Source organism: Schistocerca nitens, chromosome 8 (genome assembly GCF_023898315.1).
Source record: "Schistocerca nitens isolate TAMUIC-IGC-003100 chromosome 8, iqSchNite1.1, whole genome shotgun sequence".
Taxonomy (NCBI): domain Eukaryota; kingdom Metazoa; phylum Arthropoda; class Insecta; order Orthoptera; family Acrididae; genus Schistocerca; species Schistocerca nitens.
This window is the reverse complement of record NC_064621.1, coordinates 558,536,134-558,555,679: the sequence shown is the minus strand read 5'-3', so window position 1 is coordinate 558,555,679 and position 19,546 is coordinate 558,536,134. Positions and strand designations below refer to the sequence as shown.

The following is a 19,546-nucleotide window of genomic DNA, read 5'->3' as shown; positions in this document are numbered from 1 at the left end:
CTCTACAATGACTGTTTCCTCAAACAAATTGTTTATTGACTTGCGTGTGTTAAATAAACCACTAAAAATGCAAGTGGGCACAGAAACTGCAGTGGCTTTAGTAAATGCACAAACATATGTGGACTTGGGCTCCCCTCCCCTCTCACAGGTTTCCCAGAAGCTGGCTGGTTACAATAAACAGTAGATTCCGATCTTAGGTCAGTTCTCCAGTCCTGTCTCTTACAAATCTGTTGTTCGCCCCCTCACCTTCCTTGTTGCAATTTGTTCCCATACCGCAGACCTGTCTGGGTTAGATGCGTTTAACGCTTTCAGTTCCTCCATTGCCGACAAGGTAAATTTAGTGTCTGATCAAGCTCTATGTTAGCAACTGGAGTCCCTCTGCTATCAGTTTTCATCTCTTGTTTTCCTCTGGGTTCGGTTGTAGGTTTCCAGGCCCTCATTACCACTAAATAGTCCGCCTTCCCTCATATTTTTTGGACGTGACAGGTGCTTGTCGTGTTGCGCGACTTTGTTAAGGTCAAATTAGACTGACTGACATCGCTCGATGTCATTCAGCCTATTTCTCTCAGTGAATCTGCTACACCACTGGTTGTCGTTAAGAAGCTGATGGGTAAGCTTCGCCTCGCGGTGACTTTACTATCACGATTAATGCACAGCCTGCGATAGATATATACCCGAAGCACCACCCTTACGTATTGCTTGCTAAATTGTCAGGTGACCGTTATTTTTCCAAGACTGATTTGCCTGAAGCTTAGCTCCAGCTCCCCTCGGATGAGGCTACTAGGCACCTTCTCATTGTCAATACACCTTTTGCCCTATATCAGTACCAACACTTGCCTTTTGGCATCGCTAGCGTGTCTGCAATTTTTCACCATTTTTTTGAACAGCTGACAGCCTCTGTAACCGGCTGCATCAATTACCTTGACGATACCAGTGTTTCGGATTCTCCTACCGAAGACCACATTAGCAATCTCCGATTTTTGTTTTCTGTTTTGCAGTTTGGGGGTCTCAAGTGCCATCTTGCCAAATCTCAGTTTTTTTAGCTGTAAATTGGGTACCTAAGTTTTGAGGTTTCTCGCACCGGGGTCAAGCCATTGCATCACCATTCTGACGAATTACGGGTTTGTCACAACCAACCACCATTAAGAAACTGCAGGTGTTTCTAGATAAAGTTGCATACTACCATAAGTTTTTACCAGATGTGTCCACTGATGCTTATCCCCTGCTTGCACTTTTGCACAGGAATGTGCATTTCTTCTGGTCCCCAGTTTGTGACCAAGCATTTGCTTTGCTTTAATCAAAGCTTCAACCTGGCCCGTGTCTATTTTTCAGCTGTATCAGCATTTTGTATTGGCTATAGATGCCTCTCAGTGCGATATTGGCCCAAAAATAAGTAGATGGGTCTGAAAGACACACTGCTTACACTTCTAAGACTAATTACCACTCAGCAGCGGTATTCTCAGACTGAAAAAGAGGCTTTGGGGATTGTGTTCACCCTCAATAAATTTCATGTCTTCTTGTATGGTTCTAAGTTCCATTTAATCATGGATCACAAGCCGCTGGTTGCTCTTTCTAACCCTTCGACTTCCGTGCCACACAAGGCAGCATATCGTTTGCAGCAGTGGGCTCTCTTCCTCTCCCGTTATCATTATCAGATTCACTAGCGGCTGAAGGCACAATACGCCAATGCTGATGCCTTACCTCACTTTCTGATTGAGCTGGATCCGGCATACGATCTGGATGAGTTTCTTTGTTTCTGTTGAGATACTGAGAACCAGAGTGCAGTTGATGGTTTTCCCACCACTAGTGCCACGATAGCTTCAGTCATTGCCACAGATCTTGTACTTAGTCAGCTCCTCTCTTTTGCACAGCATGGTTGGCCAGAAAAACCCCTGGGCCATGTCTCGAATCCCTTACGTAATTACTTCCCCTCCAGCACTGTCCTTCTGTGTTTGATGGGGTTCTTTTGTTAGCTGATTGTGACTCCTTCTTCTGTATTCCATAATGTACTGTGGCTTCTGTATGTTGGTCACTGGAGGATCTCTCACACCAAAGCTTTGGCCTGCCAGCATGTGTATCGGCTGGCTGTAGATGAGGACATTATGTGGCTTATCGCCACTTGGACTCACTGTGTTTGGCAAAAGGCTGCCTCGCAGATGTTTTTTCCTCCTGGCCAACGCCGCGGCGCCTTTGGTAGCATCTACATGTCGATTTTGCAGGCCCCTTCCTGTATCATTACAGGCTCATTGTAGTGGATGCCTATCCCAAGTTTCCCAGCATGGCACGTTATCCATCCACGTCCGCAGTGGCCACTATTTAGGCCCTAAGACTTTTGCAACTGAAGAACTTCCGTGTACAGTGGTTACTGATAATGACCCCCAGTTTGTTTCTCAAGAATTAGCATATTTTTGTCAGGTATTTGCCATCTCACAGCTCCCCCATTTCATCCTCAATCTAATTGTGTGGCCAAATGCATGGTTCAAATGGTTAAAACTCAGCTGCGGAAATATGTATCCAGCACATCCCCTGAAGCTGCTTTAGACCATTTTTTTTCAGTTCGTACCATTTCACTCTGGTGAGAGACAAGAGCGCAGTGGAGCTGCTACATGGAGAGCATCTGCTGTACCCGACATTGAGTCCACCAGCGACACCGGCTCCACGACATTTCCAGCAGCGTGTGCCTGTCTGGGTTCATGGTTCTGGTTGCTGGCCGAATTGGAGTCCTGATATCATCAAGTGTTGCCTGTGCATCTTCTGGCCTACTGACAGGTTGACATCCCGTCACTTTGACCAGCTGCAGCCCCACATGGCGGGGTCTGTTCTGGATGGACCAAAGGCTCCCCCACCAATGCTGATGCCTTTTCCTGTGTCGCAGACTGTCTGGTTCGTGCCACAGCAGGGGTTGCTGCCTGGCAGATCACTGTCCAAGTTTCCTGCCTCCAACCCTACTCCTCAACTGCCATCGCCAGTGCAGTCCCTGCTGCATCTGACACTGCCGCCTCTGTTGCCGGGTCCCGTGTGGCCTTCATCTCTGATGCCACACTGACGTCTCTGACAACAACCGTTGACGTCTATGAGGGCGTCGCTATAGAGACAACATCCCCAGTCCTGTCCTCCGGTCTCTCACGAGAGGGACAAAAGCACATCAAACCACCTCCTCATCATTTCCACCCCTACTCGCCAGAGCCTGCCTGCCACATGCTGTAGCAGCTGCTATCATTGGGCGATAAAACGGATGTCAGCGCAGTCATTGGTGTTTTCCGTGAAACATAATCTGTGACTTGTGAAATCAGTGCCTCCCCCCCTCCAATGGTACCAGTGCCTTTTTTCTGCACCAGGGCTTTTTTTCTGTACCGTGGTTTTTTCTGTGCTTGGTGTTTTTATGTATGTGGTTTTCCCAACCCTGCAAGGGGTGAGTGGTGTACTTTTACCCATGATGCATGCAATTTCAGAGATTGCACGTCCATACAGTTTACAGGCCCACTTATGGACGCACCAGGGTCGGTCCCCAGGCACACTCTGATGAGTTGCCAAAGAAACAATATTATTTAAGCAATTGCAAACCAGTGCTCAGCCTATTCTTTACCCTGTATTACTACTGTGTAGTCAATGTGTGCAACACACAATCTGTGTCTTACATGTATAAAGTACTATGTTCTGTAAATCATGTTTGTTCTTGCTAGAACATGGGCCAATGCCGTAGACATTAAGAAAGCATTTATTCCCCAAAATGGTGCTGTTTGAGACTATCCCGACATATAACTGCTTTAGTCATTCAGAGGTGTGACATTGGATAATGTGAAAGCTGCACATTATCCGACATGGTGCCCATGAGTCAATGAAACAAGTTTGTTGATATTCTCACTTCATACCAGTAACTTTATTATTCAACATTATTCTTGGCAAATAGCAAGTATTTAATAAAATAATGATTTACATAATTTTAAACAGTGATATCATATATTATGCACATGAGGAAATACAAATGATTAGGACTACAGAAAATAAAATGATCTCTGCCAATGAGAATTCCGTATGGTGTACAGCCCCCTTTAACTAATTCTGATGATGATGTTGGATTTCTACATCAGTACTCCGCAAATCACTTGACAGGGGTGGCAGGATGTATTTCTGGTAGCACTGTCTGATCCCATCCTTCCTTCTTCCACTCGCAAATGGCATGAGGGAAGAATGATTGATGGCAAGTGTCTGTATTAGCTCTAATTCCTTGAATTTTCTCGTCATAGTCATATTTCACAGTATATGTGGGAGGAAGTAATATGCTGTCCACCTCTTTCCTGAAATTACTCTTCCAGGACAGTCAACAGCCTGGTCACCTTACCAGGTGTCAGTATGACAATCACTTTGGGGGGGGGGGGGGGGGGGGATTTGCAGTTGTGCCACCTATGGCTGCCCCACAGGCAGGGTTGCTTGTAATACTTTCAAACCCACCTCTCAATTGCAAAAACCGCTGTCATGATACAATAAAATACATTTATAATCAATTAATAGCAATACTACAGGGTGAGGCCAGAGATTTCATAGAATTTCAAAACTCCTGTTACACTGATGTCCGTTTCAGTGAGGATAGTGGGTAGATCTCGAGCCAAACTGAGGACTGTCCTTTTCTCAGAATATTAAACACACTTAGGTAAAACGTGCTGGACCAAAAGTGATACACTACAAATTTCAGAGTGGTGGATTTTCCCACTGGATGAGGAAGCTGTGTGTTAATGGGCAGTGTCCTATTCACAGTCTGGTGAGAAGCTCTTCCTTCCATCGGTGTCGTTGGCATGAAGTCTGCCATGCCTTCTTGGTCGATTTGACTAACCACAGTTAGTCATTTGCCACTTGCAACTGCTCAATTTCCCATTGGCGCATGATTCTTCTGTTGGTCAATAAGATGAAAGTGTGCTAGGGGACTGCACATCAGAGTATGACACTATTCCTATACACTTCTATGGCTGCTTTGTCAGCTGCATCATTTCCCTGTGTCCCGACACGTCTTGGTACCCAGCGCAAGACCAACTCCTTGTCTTAGCGTTGGGTGTGCTGGAAGGTGTTTTGAGTGATCAGAATCATCTTGTCTACTGGATAAATTTGGTGTACCACTCATAGCAGACTGAGCAAGTCAGAACAAATGAGAAACTTTGTACTGTGAAGCTGTATCAGCTCAAGTGTCTTCAGAACTCCATATAACACAGCATCATAATTTGTAAATTGTTCTAGAACAAATACTCACAAAACAGCTGAACAACCAAGCGCATTCCCTTGCTGGGATCTATCCATATATATAATGAAACGTGATGCATACTTAAAACTGGAAAACAGATTTGTAAAACTGTAATCTGGAGTACAAGTTTTCCAGTAATGTCTCAAACTTAAAATCATTTTGGACTTCTCACGATGCCAAGCCAGCAGTTTGTTCCATCCTTGGCCACATACTCAGAGGTCTGATACATCCAGATCTGTAAGGCAGTCAATAGTGCACATCCCAAATAGCATGGTTGCATGTGGGCAATTCCTGAACAGCTGCTCAAAGTTGGGGTGGACCTTTGTACTAAATGCCAGTGACTCTGGCAATACTAAAATTTACAGACCCTGTCGAGCCAGAAGAAGGCACTGCTGAATTTGGAGTGGTGCTTCACCAGCCTCTGGACTGGGCCGGTTTGAATGGGCTCTAGATGTTACCCAAATGCCCTCATCGTGGACAGTGTCTAACATCTCGGAGGAGGGGAGGCACGTGCTTATCCATAAAACATGCTGCCACAATCTAATCGTGATCTGACAAATGTCCTCCAAAACCGGAGGAGACGGGACCTGTTAGCTCCTCATGCTTTTCCGCTGAGGTATTTCAAAATATTCAATGATTTGATGCTCTTTGTCTGCAGTTCTTTCAGGTGCAATAGCCAGATTGTCAGTGTCAAATAATAATCTAAAAACTGCATATTGTCCAAATTTAAAATATTGTCTCCCATCGTGAGCTTTGGTTGGTTAAAATTGACACAAGTAGTCTTCACTGCTGGAAACCTAAAAGATGTTTTACTGGCCCTAGTTTCCAGCTTCCTGATAATCAGCTGTTGTTGGCTCATTGTCGTCGTAAGGTTAGAGGAAGAGTACAAGATCATGGAGTCACCTACAAACAAAAAGCTTTTAACAGTGCTTCTGACTGCAGAGGAGATGCCATTGATAGCTACTGCAAACTGCATGGCACTGAGTACACTTGGGGGACCCACTCTCCTGAACAAAGCAGTCAGACAACATATAACCAATGTGAAAGTGAATGTACCTTTCCCCGTGGAAAGACTGAATAAGAAATGGCAGACATCCTCTTGTTCATGAAGCTGGTGAAGGGTGTATCTCTATGCACTTTTTTAAGGTAAAGAAACCCACCAACTAAATGGTTTTGTCGTAAGAAAGACTCATATACTGCTGTCTCCAGCAAATAAAGTTGTTAAGTGTGGAATGGTAGCACCTGAAACTGCACAAGGAGTGGCACAGGTTATCTTGGGATACGAGGAGGCAGATGAGGCGGTGGTTGCCCAAGTGCTCGAGAATCTTACCCAGACAGCTGGCAAGAGCTACCTTCCAGTAACTACTAGGTTGGTACAACCCTTACTTGTTTTCCATAAGGGAGACAATATTGCCTCCTTCCGAGACTGGAAACTGTCCATCAAAGCAGATATGATTAAAACACAATAGGAGATTGTCTTTGGCTCTACGGCACAGGTCATGTAGCACAGTATAATGAATCCAGTCTGGTCTTGGAGTAGCATCTCTGTCTGTGGACAGAGCTGATTCCAATTCCCACATGGAGACTGGATGACTGCAGGACTCCTCATTACACTAGAAGAAGAGCAGCATTCTCATCTCTACAGATCTTGGGAGTTTGTCTGTATGAGCCACTCATGATAAAAAAGGTTAGGTTCAGCTAAAAGTTAATTCATGTCTCTAGAAAATAGTCCACCAAGACTCCATTCCTCAATAAGACCGTATGGGGAGGTGCACTGCCTTTGCCTGAAATCCTGCTCACTGATTTCAAAACTTTTGTAGTGGAAGGTGGCCATTTAATGTAAGTCAGGAATTTCTCTTCGGTTTTTTTTTTCTTTTTTCTTTTTTAATCACTCATTGTGATTTTATTATGGCAATCCTGTAGGCACTAAGACTTTCTGCTGCTGAATGGTGTTTGAACTTCTGCAAAGCTGCACACCTGGCTCCTATGGCTGAGTGGCATTCTTTGTTCCACCAAAGGGCAGGTTGTTGTCTGAGGTGGTTGCTAGACTGGGGAATGGATTTGGTACCAGTTCGGTGGATCACACAGGTAATACAGTCCACCATCTCCTGGGGACTTTCCAGTTGTTCAAAGACAGTCTTCTGACTGCACTGCATCCAATTTTCCCTTTGAAGCATCCACCTCTGTGGTCTCTTGGTCACTTGTCAATGACCATTTGAGGCACTAGGTGGGTCCACACTGGAATGCAGATCTGTGACTACTTCCCACTAAACTGAGTCTGTAAGAGCTGTAGAACAGAAGCAATGGGCATTGGCTGAAGATGACCATTTAGCTATAGAAATATATGTCATCTGATCAGAGTTCAAAAGGCATATAAGTTACCCTCTAAATGGACATGACGCTCAATGATTCTACCCCTGGGTCATGTGGTAGCTGATCCCCAGAGCACATTACGAGAAACGAGTGGGGGAGTGCCTGGAAAAGTTATGTAAGTACATCGTCATCCAGTGGATTATCTGGTGGAAGGTATAAAGAGAACACATTGTGATCTCAGCTGTTGTGAGAAATTCCACTGCAAATGTTTGTACATCAATGGTAAGAGGGACTGGAAAGAAGTAGTATCTGTCATTGATAAAAACAGCCCCCCCCCCCCCCCCCACAACCTTAGACCTGTCTCTGGTAAGATCGTCCTTCCTGTAGGGGTGGCAGCCCCTTAACGTAATTGTGTCAGTGACAATAAAATGAGTTTCCTGTAACCAGATACAGAAGTCTTTCCTGAAGCAGGAGCTGTAATTCTTCCAAATGCGATTAGACTCCATTAAGTTCTGCTGCAGTACATACGCCCCTGTCACAGCTACTGATCAGGGATAGTTGTGCTTGCTCTTCTCTTGTAGATGGTGTCTCACACCAGACGCCATGGGAAAACTACACAGAGCCTGGTTCTCTGGTTCCTCCATGTGGATATCAATATCCTCAACATTGAAACCACCAATGGAAAAGGAGAGTGCTTACCGAACCACTTTCTTCAGTTTTGAACATCTTTTTGTTTGGCATATTTCCTTACTTATTGGAGTAGTCTGGAAGTGTGGATAAAGGGAATGGCTTAGTGGGCCTCTGAAGGTGTGCATTGGTATCTGGCTGAAGTCTGAAGTCATTCATTGATAGCTTCCTAATGGTTTTGGGGTCACATGCAGCTCCCCCCGCCCTCTCCCCCGACAGGCAAATTGACAAATGTATCTACTCATATGTGAGTCTGAGGTCTGGTTTGTGATATCACTTTTGGTGACTGCTTCTTAAGAACTGATGCAAAAGAAGCAACAAATGCTGGAGGCTGCATTCCTTTGAAACAGCTTCTCCACAGAGAATGTGTGTAACTCCTGAATTTTTCTTTCCTTGTTATAAAGTCTGTGCTTCCTGCTCCACACTGGGTGATCACTTGAGCAGTTTAATCATTTTGGAGCGATTGTAAAAGAGTCACTTGATTTGTGATCTGAGCCCCCAAAATTCCCACGTAGTGCCATAGTGGTATGATCAAATCTTCTCTGTCTGAAGCATCATATTGTCTTTGGGAGAAATGGTTGAACCTTAAGATGGATATTGCCTACAAGAATACAGGTAGGCTAATTTAGGTATGCTGAAGGCTAAAATAAATACTGTAGTTTTTCCAATGTGCCATCTACTTTCCTCATACAGTACTGCAGTCCCACGACACCTATGTTTTCCGATCTTCATGTAATAATCTGTCCAGTTCTATTGTAATGCAACACAGAACTACATATATGTTGAAGTTCAGGGTGTTATGCATTTCAGCTACAACAGGGTAGTCACCCAACTGCACGCACCCTAGAAGCTTAGACACTCAGTATAATGTGGCAATTTCAACTAGTAGTGTCCCATTACGAAGTCGTTTAATACTTTTTAAGAATCCATTAATAACCTCCAACTTCTTGTGAATGTAAAAAGGGCAGACTTTTTCAAAGGTTCCCTCTTCTTGCTCGATGACTATGAAAGTATTACAGCAGACCAGTGCACTGTATAATTCTGAAACCTCTTCTCGGGTAGACTGACCATCCGAGCTCTCTTTGTTGTGCAGCTGTAGGTGCTATCTGATGATACACCCTTCCCACTTTCTCATCAGAGATGTAGTTTCGATTTGAGATTGCTTCATTGGAATCCCACAAGCAGCTACAGAAATAAATGTCAACTCAGGCACAGCAGCACTGTGTACCTGAGCAAGCATTATACAACTGGGGGATAACAGATGCCACAGTTGTTGCCTGCCACCAATTCTTTTATCTCAAAACCCCCCCATCCCATCAGCACCTGGCACACCTAGAGGTTGACGATTTTCTTATGGAGATGTGGATGCAGTACAGTGAAGCCAAGACCCCATTTTCCAAAACACATAACATTCCACTACTGTACTTAATGCTGGTCCCTAAAGTATGCTAAGAGTTTACAGTAGAAGAGGTCTGTTGACGTTGGCCAGCCCCCCATATGGGAAACCTGGGTTAGCCTTGCCTGTACCCAAACCACTGCTGGGAGATACTGCCCAAAAGCTAAAGACGAGAAATAACCTGCTCAACAGACTGGCAGGCACCACTTGGGGTTGTGATGCTGCCACTCTACGAACTGCTGCACTGGCACTGGTGTATAGCACTGCAGAATACTGTGCCCCAGTCTGGAGCACAAGCCCGCATGCCAAAAAAGTGGATGTACAACTAAATTCCACTCTGAGAACCGTCATCGGCACTCTCAGGCCAACCCCCGTTGAGTGGCTTCTGGTGCTGGCAAACATCGCAACTGCTTCCATACGTAGAGAGAAAGCAACCCAGGACATAGTAGAAAAAATTGAAGCAAACCCATGGCTATCCATACATGCCGACATGGGAGGACCCACGAGACAAGTCCAGGAAACCTATCGTCTGGAGCAGAACATTGGGCACAGAGGGTCTCGATGCTGAATGGAAGAATGCATGGCAGGGTCTGAGAAGAGGCATCGTGGAAAACCATCACCTAATCCACGACCCAACCAAAAGGGATGAAGGCTTCAATCTCAACAGCAAACACTTGTCGGCTCTAAACAGGTTTCGCACGGGAGTTGGACGATGCAGACAGCAAACAACCAAATGGAGCTATACAGACGATTCATGTAGTGACTGTGGCGAGGTACAAACAATGAACCATCTTCTGGTTTGTAACATTCATGGTTTCAGAGACGGCTCTCTGATGTCGCACCACAAATGGTTCAAATGGCTCTGAGCACTATGGGACTCAACTGCTGAGGTCATAAGTCCCCTAGAACTTAGAACTACTTAAACCTAACTAACCTAAGGACAACACACACATCCATGCCCGAGGCAGGATTCGAACCTGCGACCGTAGCAGTCGCGCGGTTCCAGACTGTAGCGCCAGAACCGCTCGGCCACCAGAGGCCGGCTGTCGCACCACAAGTTAACGGACAATGCCAGGAAATGGCTCCATAATCTTAATGTTACTGTGTAATTAATTGTCTTCAATTTATGTGATTTTTGTTCCATTTAATGTAATAATGTAGTTTCCCTGACATAATCGTAATGTAATAACGGATATAATTTGTTTCCACATTGTAAGTTCCAAACGTTTATTGTGATTTATATTAATCTTATCTGTTCTTTGTAAAATGTAGCTGGTAGATCGAACGAGAAATAAATAACTGCTGAGAGAGCACCCTGGAAGAGGAGGGGGAGGCGGGAGGATAACAGCCTTCCCTTTCCTAAGTTGTGGAAAACTCTTCGTCAGGCTCATCTGCCGAGGCTGTCCAACTTGGGTGGCGCTACCAGTAACTATATTGGCACACAAACACTCGTACCCAGAACTGAAGACATCTGTGAAAAGTTGGCATCCTTCAGGAGGGAAATGATAATGAATCAGAGTCTCTAAACATTAAAGAGTGGAATCAAAGAAGGGCCTTGATATGGACCTGATGAATTTTCCTCTAGGTGTTTTGTATAGTATCCCTGGCAGACATAAATATGGAGAATACAGTATTGATCTGTGTAACTGCTATGATGAGGATAATGTGAGCTGCATACCACAGGAGTTGGCTGTTGGGGCCTACAAAAGGCTGGCCGCACACTACTTTAAGTCACTTCCATGTTTACCTGTGCCAGTGTTCTGCAGTGACCTCAGTGTACACTTTATAACAAAGTGTGTGATGCTTAGGACTGTATTTGTTTTACCATTTGTACTTAACCATTAACTGCTGCCACTGGATTTTTGTTTGGACTTTGCGATATGTTTACTTCTCGTGATTTGTTTAGCTTAAACCTCAAATGAATTTGTCCTTTTCCAGGTTTATGAAGAAACATTCATTTCAAATGTTTGTATTCAGTTATATGTAGCAATAAATCATGAGTGCTGTCCACAAAAATGGTGAAGAGAGATGTAAAATTGTACCCTTCTTCAAAGAATGAGTCAAAGGAGAACACAGTCAACATGCTCCTACCAGCACCTTACCCACATGCCATGGCACCTGGCATGGATTCTGTGAGTTGTGTGTGGGCGTTTCGATATATGTAGTGTGCCAAGGCAGAGTCATGAAGTACTGCTTGAACTACATCAAGTGATCCAGCATTTGGGAAGAATTGAAGTCATTCAAAAGTTATTGAATCAAGCCCATCGGACAATGACAATCTATTAAACTTCCTGACACATATCGCAAAAAGCCTGGTAGTGGCATCAACTCCAGCAATCCTAGCATTTCCACAAAGGAAGACTGGATTATTTATAACAGGCAATTACAACTCCATTTCTAGGCAAGTCAAATCACCAACCCACAGCAACAATACGGATTTTTGCTGTCAACAAATCAGTATTTGAAATGTTTAGTGCAAAAACCAGAAGAGCCATCTACTAACTAATTGCACAGATTCTGTACTGTGAAAACTGGCTATTTTGCACAATGTTTATGTTAGGTGCTAGACTGGAGTGCTTCCAACATAGAACAACAAAAATAGAGTCTTATGCAACCAGCATTGTGGATCTAAAAGGATGCAGCCAAAAATGTTCATTCGCAGTAATTATGACAGTCAGATTCAACTCAAGCAGCAATGCTTTGAATCGCCAACGCCTTTGAAATTTTGCAAATGGCACTGTAAGATTTCTCAATGGACTGTGAAGTTTCTAAACTTACGTATCTACTTTCCAGGACATAAATGTGCTGCACATCAGATTTGGTTGTTCTTCAAAGTAAGTGTATCTAAAGCAAACATCAATACAAAAAACAATAGTGACCGCAACTTATGTAAGCCAACTTTAAGCAATTAGACACCCCAGTAGCATCAAACATATCCTCTTTCCACCCCCATCAAATACAACTGTGGAGAGATCTACATATACTTTTAAAACTAAAACCCACTTCAGTGTTTGCCTGTACCAGCATTCTACAGCGATATCAGTATTCCAAAAGAGCTTTAAACAGTTTTCTAGCAACTTACAGAACACCACTCACAAATGCTGGCAGTCCATCTGAATTATTCACAGCTGGTCTCACTGACTGCTCCTCAATCTGCTGTTCCCACCAATGAAGTGAGAGGAGGAACACAGGATGCAGAGTCGAGTCAGCACTTCAGTGTGGAACTCATAAAATTTGGGACGGCACCAGGATAGAGTGAGGGGTTTATTGTGGCTTCTCAGGCTTATTATTAGATGGCGATGGTTGAAATATCCCAGAACCAACTACAACACCAGAATTAACAGCACTTGCACCTCCTGGGCCATGAGCCACACGCTCTCAACAGCCTATTCCATGGACCACCAAGGCTGGTGTGGCCTCTGAGTCTACAGGACAACCAGCAACAGTATGTCACTGACTTTAAACTGATTCTCCTGATGCCCCAACACGAGACAGCACTTACATCAATAGAAGTGGATAAGATAGCACCTCCATTTTGTTCTTCAAAGAATGAGTCAAAGCAGAACACAGTCAACATGCTCCTACAAGCACCTTACCCGCATGCCATGGCATCTGGCATGGATTCTGTGAGTTGATTGTTGTGAGTTCTTTGACAGTAAGCCAAATGAGCCGCCACCAGGGGACAATCAGAGTCTCGTCCCAACCTCGTACAACCCACATCAGTGTTCATCTATGCCCGCATTCTTCAGTGATGTCAATATGTCCTTTATAACGAACTGTGTGAGTCTTTGGATGTTGAAAGACATCATGTTTACGCCACTGACTGTTAAACTTTTTATTTCCACTATTGCAATTTCATCCTTAGGCCATTAGCAAATGCAGATGTTTTGGCTTTAAGCCATGTCTACTATATACAAGCTGACACATTTATATGTCATTTGCTGTTATATAAATTCGTAATGCTGCTAACAAGGGAACCTCCCCATCGCACCCCCCTCAGATTTAGTTATAAGTTGGCACAGTGGATAGGCCTTGAAATCTGAACACAGTATCAATCGAGAAACCAGGAAGAAGTTGTGTGGGACTATGAAAAAAATAAGCAAAATATACAAACTGAATAGTCCATGCGCAAGATAGACAACATCAAGGATAGTGTGAGCTCAGGAGCGCCATGGTCCCGTGGTTAGCGTGAGCAGCTGCGGAACAAGAGGTCCTTGGTTCAAGTCTTCCCCCCAAGGGAAAAGTTTATTTTCTTTGTTTTCGCAAAGTTATGATCTGTCCGTTCGTTCATTGACGTCTCTGTTCACTGTAATAAGTTTAGTATCTGTATTTTGCGACCACACCGCAAAACCGTGCAATTAGTAGACGAAAGGACGTGCCTCTCCAATGGGAACCTCGTTATTGAAGTCACGAGCTATATTTGCTGGATTCATATTGCCCACAGAATGCATCTCACGTATTTAATGCACTCTCATCCAAAGTAGCGAACAGTCAACTGCCTGCCTGGGAGCCTCGTTAGCAGGAATACTCTCTCTTCCGTGCGCTGTAGTCGACTGACGTCGTGTGCTTCGATGTTTTTTTAGGTGTAGAGTCCCCATACTACGGCGCAGTTACCTCGCATCAGACGGAAGGACAGATAATAATTGTTTGAAAATAAAAAATTAAACTTTTCACTCGAGGGAAGACTTGAACCAAAGACCTCTCGCTCGGCAGCTGCTCACGCTAACCACGGGACCACGGCGCTCCTGAACTCACACTATCCTTGATGTTGCCTATCTTGCACATGGACTACTCAGTTTGTATATTTTGCTTATTTTTTTCATAGTTCCACAGAACTTCTTCCTGTTTTCTCGATTGATCTGTGTTCAGTTGTTCCAGGCCTATCCACTGTGCCAACTTATAACTAAATCTGAGGGGGGTGCGATGGGGAGGTTCCCTTGTAAGTAGTGCAAGCACACATGTCCATATATCATAAAACAGCACAGTCTTTACATACATATGTTCGTTCCACCATCACTAGTAACTTTTGCACTAAATTACAGCAGCAAACTACGTTTATGAAAAGTTAATCTTTGGACTGTATTTGTTTCATATTTGGACTCAGCCCATACCCACTGCGACTGGACTCATACCTTCCAATGAATTTATTTTTTTCCAGGTTTGTGGAGACACATTTATTCATGTGTTTGGACCAAGTTTTATGTGGAGATAAATGTTGAGTGCTTTCTACAAAAAGTACCATTCAACATCAAACACTGCTTTCCCTTATACCTTGCTGAAAGCAAATCTATAATTTTATTTATCACAAACATGATTATCTACTTTCACATCCACAACTAATTGTCCTTTGGAGTGAAGATGTACACATAAAATTTGTGTTATGGTCAAGGGGGGAGGGGCAGGTCTTTCCTGGATTTGACTTCCAGTAAACTCACTGCATATATGCAGTCAGATAGAGTGGTCATTACTGGAACTGACTGAAATGAGAGTGCATATCTGGCAGCATCCCTGATGATTTAGAAATGCTCTGCTTTCCCTATTGCGGGGAGGGCCCCAGAAAAGTTGGCCTGAATACTGCCCATCTCAAACATTTTGACCCAGCATCTGGGCACCACCTCTCATATGCTCGAAAAACAAAGAAATGTTGCAAATGTTTTTTAACTTACTATATAGAGACAAGAGCTTATGACCAAACAGAAAAAAAACAGCCATCACCGCTCAATAACTATCCCTCTATAGCATCAATATTGCTTCAATAACTGATACCGGAGAACTGTACATGAGTGAAGGTACGTTTTGATGTCCGATTTATAATGAGGTCATTGGAGACGAGATAGGTGGCCTATATAGGATTTCAATTTGCAGCCTGGCGTCAGTTCTCAGGGGGACTCATCAGCAGAAGCAGCATTCTCCTGAAGATGGCGACCAGTTGGATCGCCAAAATATCGAGTGAAGTTGATTTTAGGTTCCAGCAGCAAACTCAAAGACTTCCAGGAATTATTATGCCGGGAAAGCCTACGAAGTCACACAAAGTAGAGAGAAGTTATGGCATGGTGGTAATTCAACAAAGTGTTCAATCCGTGCACAGCAGATCTTGACTTAGCATATGTTTACCACAATGACATGCCCACAGATTAGAACTGGTTAAGACTCCAAGTTTTCAGGAATTTCATCTAGTGGCATTGCAGACGTAACATAGCAAAATATCTGGCTTCAATGGCATGCCTGCAGTAGTTGTTAAATACGAAAGGGTATAGTAATGCACAACAGAGATCATGGAGAATATTATACAGAGGGAGTTGATAACTCAGGACTGCAAAGACGCCTCTATATACAATATGAAGGTGTCTAGTAATGCATGACTGAGGTCACAGAGAATATTATACAGAGAAAGCTGATAACTCAGGAATGCAAAGATGCCTCTAAATACAAGCCGTACAAATATGGAGTTGACGGTGGCTCCTATAGAGGTATATATGTATTTTGTGCAGCAGCAAAAGTTCTGTTGCACATCATTAATAGATAACTGGATACTCTTACAGAGCAAATTCCTTCTCAATGTCAACATGACTTCTGACCAAACAAAGGCACTGTTGACTGTTTTCGTAATTGTGCACCTATAAGAGAAACGCCTAACACCACCATGATCCCTATGTGAGTTTTACTGATTTGTATAAAAAAGGAGTGTAATCTGATATGAAGTTCTGACATAAAAACGAAGGGGTTGCTGATGCAATTGCACAGATCTGAAGATGATCCAGAGAGTCATTGTCATGTATTTAAAGATGTGCAACTAAGACTGAAGAATAAATGAGAACTGTTTTAAAAAGCAGAGTGGTAACTGGTGTAATAGTTTCAAAATGGTATTTTTGTCTGCATACATATAACAGCTTCACATACCAGTTCCATGTCACATGTGGTCTGTGGAGAGGAGGTGTTATGGTTCCCACATTTTTCACTACAAATTTCAGTTCCGAGATGAATGATCAAGAATTGCAATGACCAAAACTCCTATATGAACTAAATTCCTAGATGGGAATGTGTCTTGGTGTAAAGTGTGTCAAAAACCGAGTCTCTCGAGCAACTTGCCAAAAGAGTATCTGTGACCGACATCCATTTCGAACTAGGAAAACATCTTACTAGTATCCGCGAAGCATGATTCAAATAACCACTTAAAAACTGAAGTTACTTTCTGAATTGTTAATGCTCCACTAACCTAAACTAGAGGGTATGGTTACTCCATGATTTACACATCAATTCCAAAATTAGCCACATGCAAGGTGATTATCTTGCCAATTTTGTTGTAGACCTCTGACACTCGATGCCACATACAGGTGACATCAAATATCTTGACATCTCCCACATTAAATTCAACTGGGCAATTCTTAAATCAGAATGAAAAGATCAGGTATCAAATATCAAAGTTCTGTGAAGATGTAATGAATGGGGTGGAGTACCTTTTGATGCTTTGATGATGCGAGGTACCCAATGCATATGGGTAGGACTATAGTCTACCTTCACACCATTTGGAACTACGCAGTGGCAAGTAAAAGAATGACAGCCAATAACTGCATTAAAAAAAATTTAAAACAAAACACAGTATTCTGAGGCGTCTCTACTGACACTTGGGAGTGACTTGTTTCTCAAAGACATTAGTAGTAACGCAAAATAAACAAATTTATTGGCGGATTTGTAAGGATGGGCATAGAGGACCTTTAATATTGCAAAAGTACATCAAAGACAGCACATTTCTGCAATGTTAATTATCTGCTCGACATGCAACTGCATCTTGGGAAAAAGCCTGGCTTTTCTAGTCGCACCTATGCTCATTCCAGAAGAATCAGAGAGTTGTCATAGGTGACCATGATGAGGAGAGTCGTCATCAAATGAAGAATAGCATTCAACAATGGCTATCCCTACATTGTATTATAATGTAACTGCCAAGGTTGAGAGTGACTTGAGGATAAACATTATCATCCTTAAGTCTTTTAATTACTACCAAAATCAGGAAAAACAGTGCAGGCCATATACAGTAATGTTGTTGGCAAATGATGAAAGCCATTCTATGGTCAAAGCGGACAAGCAGAATTACAGCTATGAGTACACTATGGATATTTCATACCTGAAGAAATATGTGAACCTCTAACTCAATTAACTGAGGTCGTTTGCAAGACTAGAATTTTACAGAATATATGTGTGATGTTTCCTGGGGTGTGGCTAATTTTTTGCTCTGTGTAAAGATGTTTGTCAGCAATAATGTGACAGTACTTCATGCAGGTATAAAACTCAAAGGGGAATGTGAAGGTAAACAACTTCCAATAGGACTCTGCCTAAACTGTGGTGTTCAAACCAGTACATGTGTGACGATTAAAGGTTTCGTTAAGTTATGCCTAATGACTTCTTACATTTCTGGACTGTTATTACATAAAACTTTTCCCCGCCATATGTTGTTTTCTATACATTCCAGCGTGGAGGAGAACGTTAGAAAGGCGTTGGGTGTCAGCAGAGAGAAGAAATTATAGAAAACAAATTGTGTGTGTTGCATTGTTAATTAATTTTCGCAAAATCTGGTAAAGGCCACTCTCGATTACGTACCCATGTAATAAATGATAACCAACCACGAGCAAAAATACATTACTTCGAAAACGGCTGTTTCCGAGCCATTATAGCCCTAGTAAATAAGAGGTGTGTATCTAATAACCCTAAATGTAGATTGTTAATTGTACGGGATATAAGTTGCATTTATGCTAATGGAATGAAATGATACTTGCGACGAGCGTCGTCGTTTGTCACTTATCACTTTACTAAGAAGGTTTTCAAATGAAAGCCGGGATCTCTCAAAAAATTTTTTTAACTCGTATGCAATTATGTATGACTTTTCTGGTTCCCGTTAAAAATATCGAAATAGTTCTACGCAATGGTCTGGAATATCTTTACTATTTTGAGCAGTAGTGTTAAAATTTATTAATTTTATTATGTCTTCAGAGTTCACCTTAACTAACTTACAATTTTTGAAGTGACAAACCTTGAGTTCTCGAACAGGTACATTTTTCTGAAATCGTCGTTCTATGCTGGCTCCGGATTGTTGCTTGGAGGTAGTAATAACAACATTTACATAATGCGGAGTTATCACAGTAAATGTATCGGCCATTGTTATGTATTATGCAGATTTATTGAAAAAGTAAAACGCCACACACAAATTTTATGTACAAACTAGTATCAGATTGTCAAAGATTCTCCGTTGCGTACACAAACCAAAGACACACCTTATCGCGATGATTGACGGCTGATTTCTCATATGGGTTATGACTAATAGAATTAGATAAGGAATTGGACACAGGTGCAAATTGCATTCGGTATTTTAAGCCCGAAACGAGAGACCCGCCACTGCACGACTGTTCGTAGTTGTCTGCGTGATTCTCATAGGAGATGTAAACACAAAATCTGCAACATCGTTGATGTAAAACATGGCTGGTCTTGAAAGGTATCCAATATTGCCAGACGATAGCCAACGTACATGGGAAAGAATATATGAAAGTGCTGAAGCAAATAATGAGTTTCGAAATTTGGCACATGATATTTCGCAGCCCACGGAAAGGTTTAAGCCGGAGCGTCCTACCTCATTTCCCGATGATGGTGATTTTGCCTAATGATTACCTGCTGCTATTTTTTTCACCTAGTATTAAATGATTCGAATGTTTATATCTAGTTGTTTAAGTGAAAGTAGCTTAACATCGTGTATTCACAGATGTTGCGGTACGGAAATATATTGGTGCTGGAGTGGGGTTAGCCAGTCTTATAACAGAAAATTTACTTAGTCACCCATTTGTTGTCCTGCGTCGTCAATGCCAGGTGAGTTTTATTGAAGGCAGAAAATCTGCTGGAAGACTGTATACTTAACATAGTGAAATCCTAGA

General features: G+C 42.8%; 2 protein-coding genes across 2 annotated transcripts in view; one reads left to right on the top strand and one right to left on the bottom strand.

The window, feature by feature from the left end:
• The window catches only part of LOC126198451 (tubulin-folding cofactor B), a 72,611-nt gene extending 53,731 nt beyond the window's left edge, over window positions 1–18,880 (bottom strand). The window contains exon 1 of the mRNA XM_049934779.1: window positions 18,655–18,880. Coding sequence (XP_049790736.1) covers window positions 18,655–18,780 — 126 coding nt within the window. The 5' untranslated portion in view covers window positions 18,781–18,880. The remainder of the gene's footprint in view (window positions 1–18,654) is intronic.
• An 18-nt stretch (window positions 18,881–18,898) lies between these two features.
• The window catches only part of LOC126198450 (mitochondrial outer membrane protein SLC25A46-like), a 43,350-nt gene continuing 42,702 nt past the window's right edge, over window positions 18,899–19,546 (top strand). The window contains exons 1-2 of the mRNA XM_049934778.1: window positions 18,899–19,265; window positions 19,378–19,481. Of these exons, the coding sequence (XP_049790735.1) occupies window positions 19,097–19,265; window positions 19,378–19,481 (273 nt within the window). The 5' untranslated portion in view covers window positions 18,899–19,096. The remainder of the gene's footprint in view (window positions 19,266–19,377; window positions 19,482–19,546) is intronic.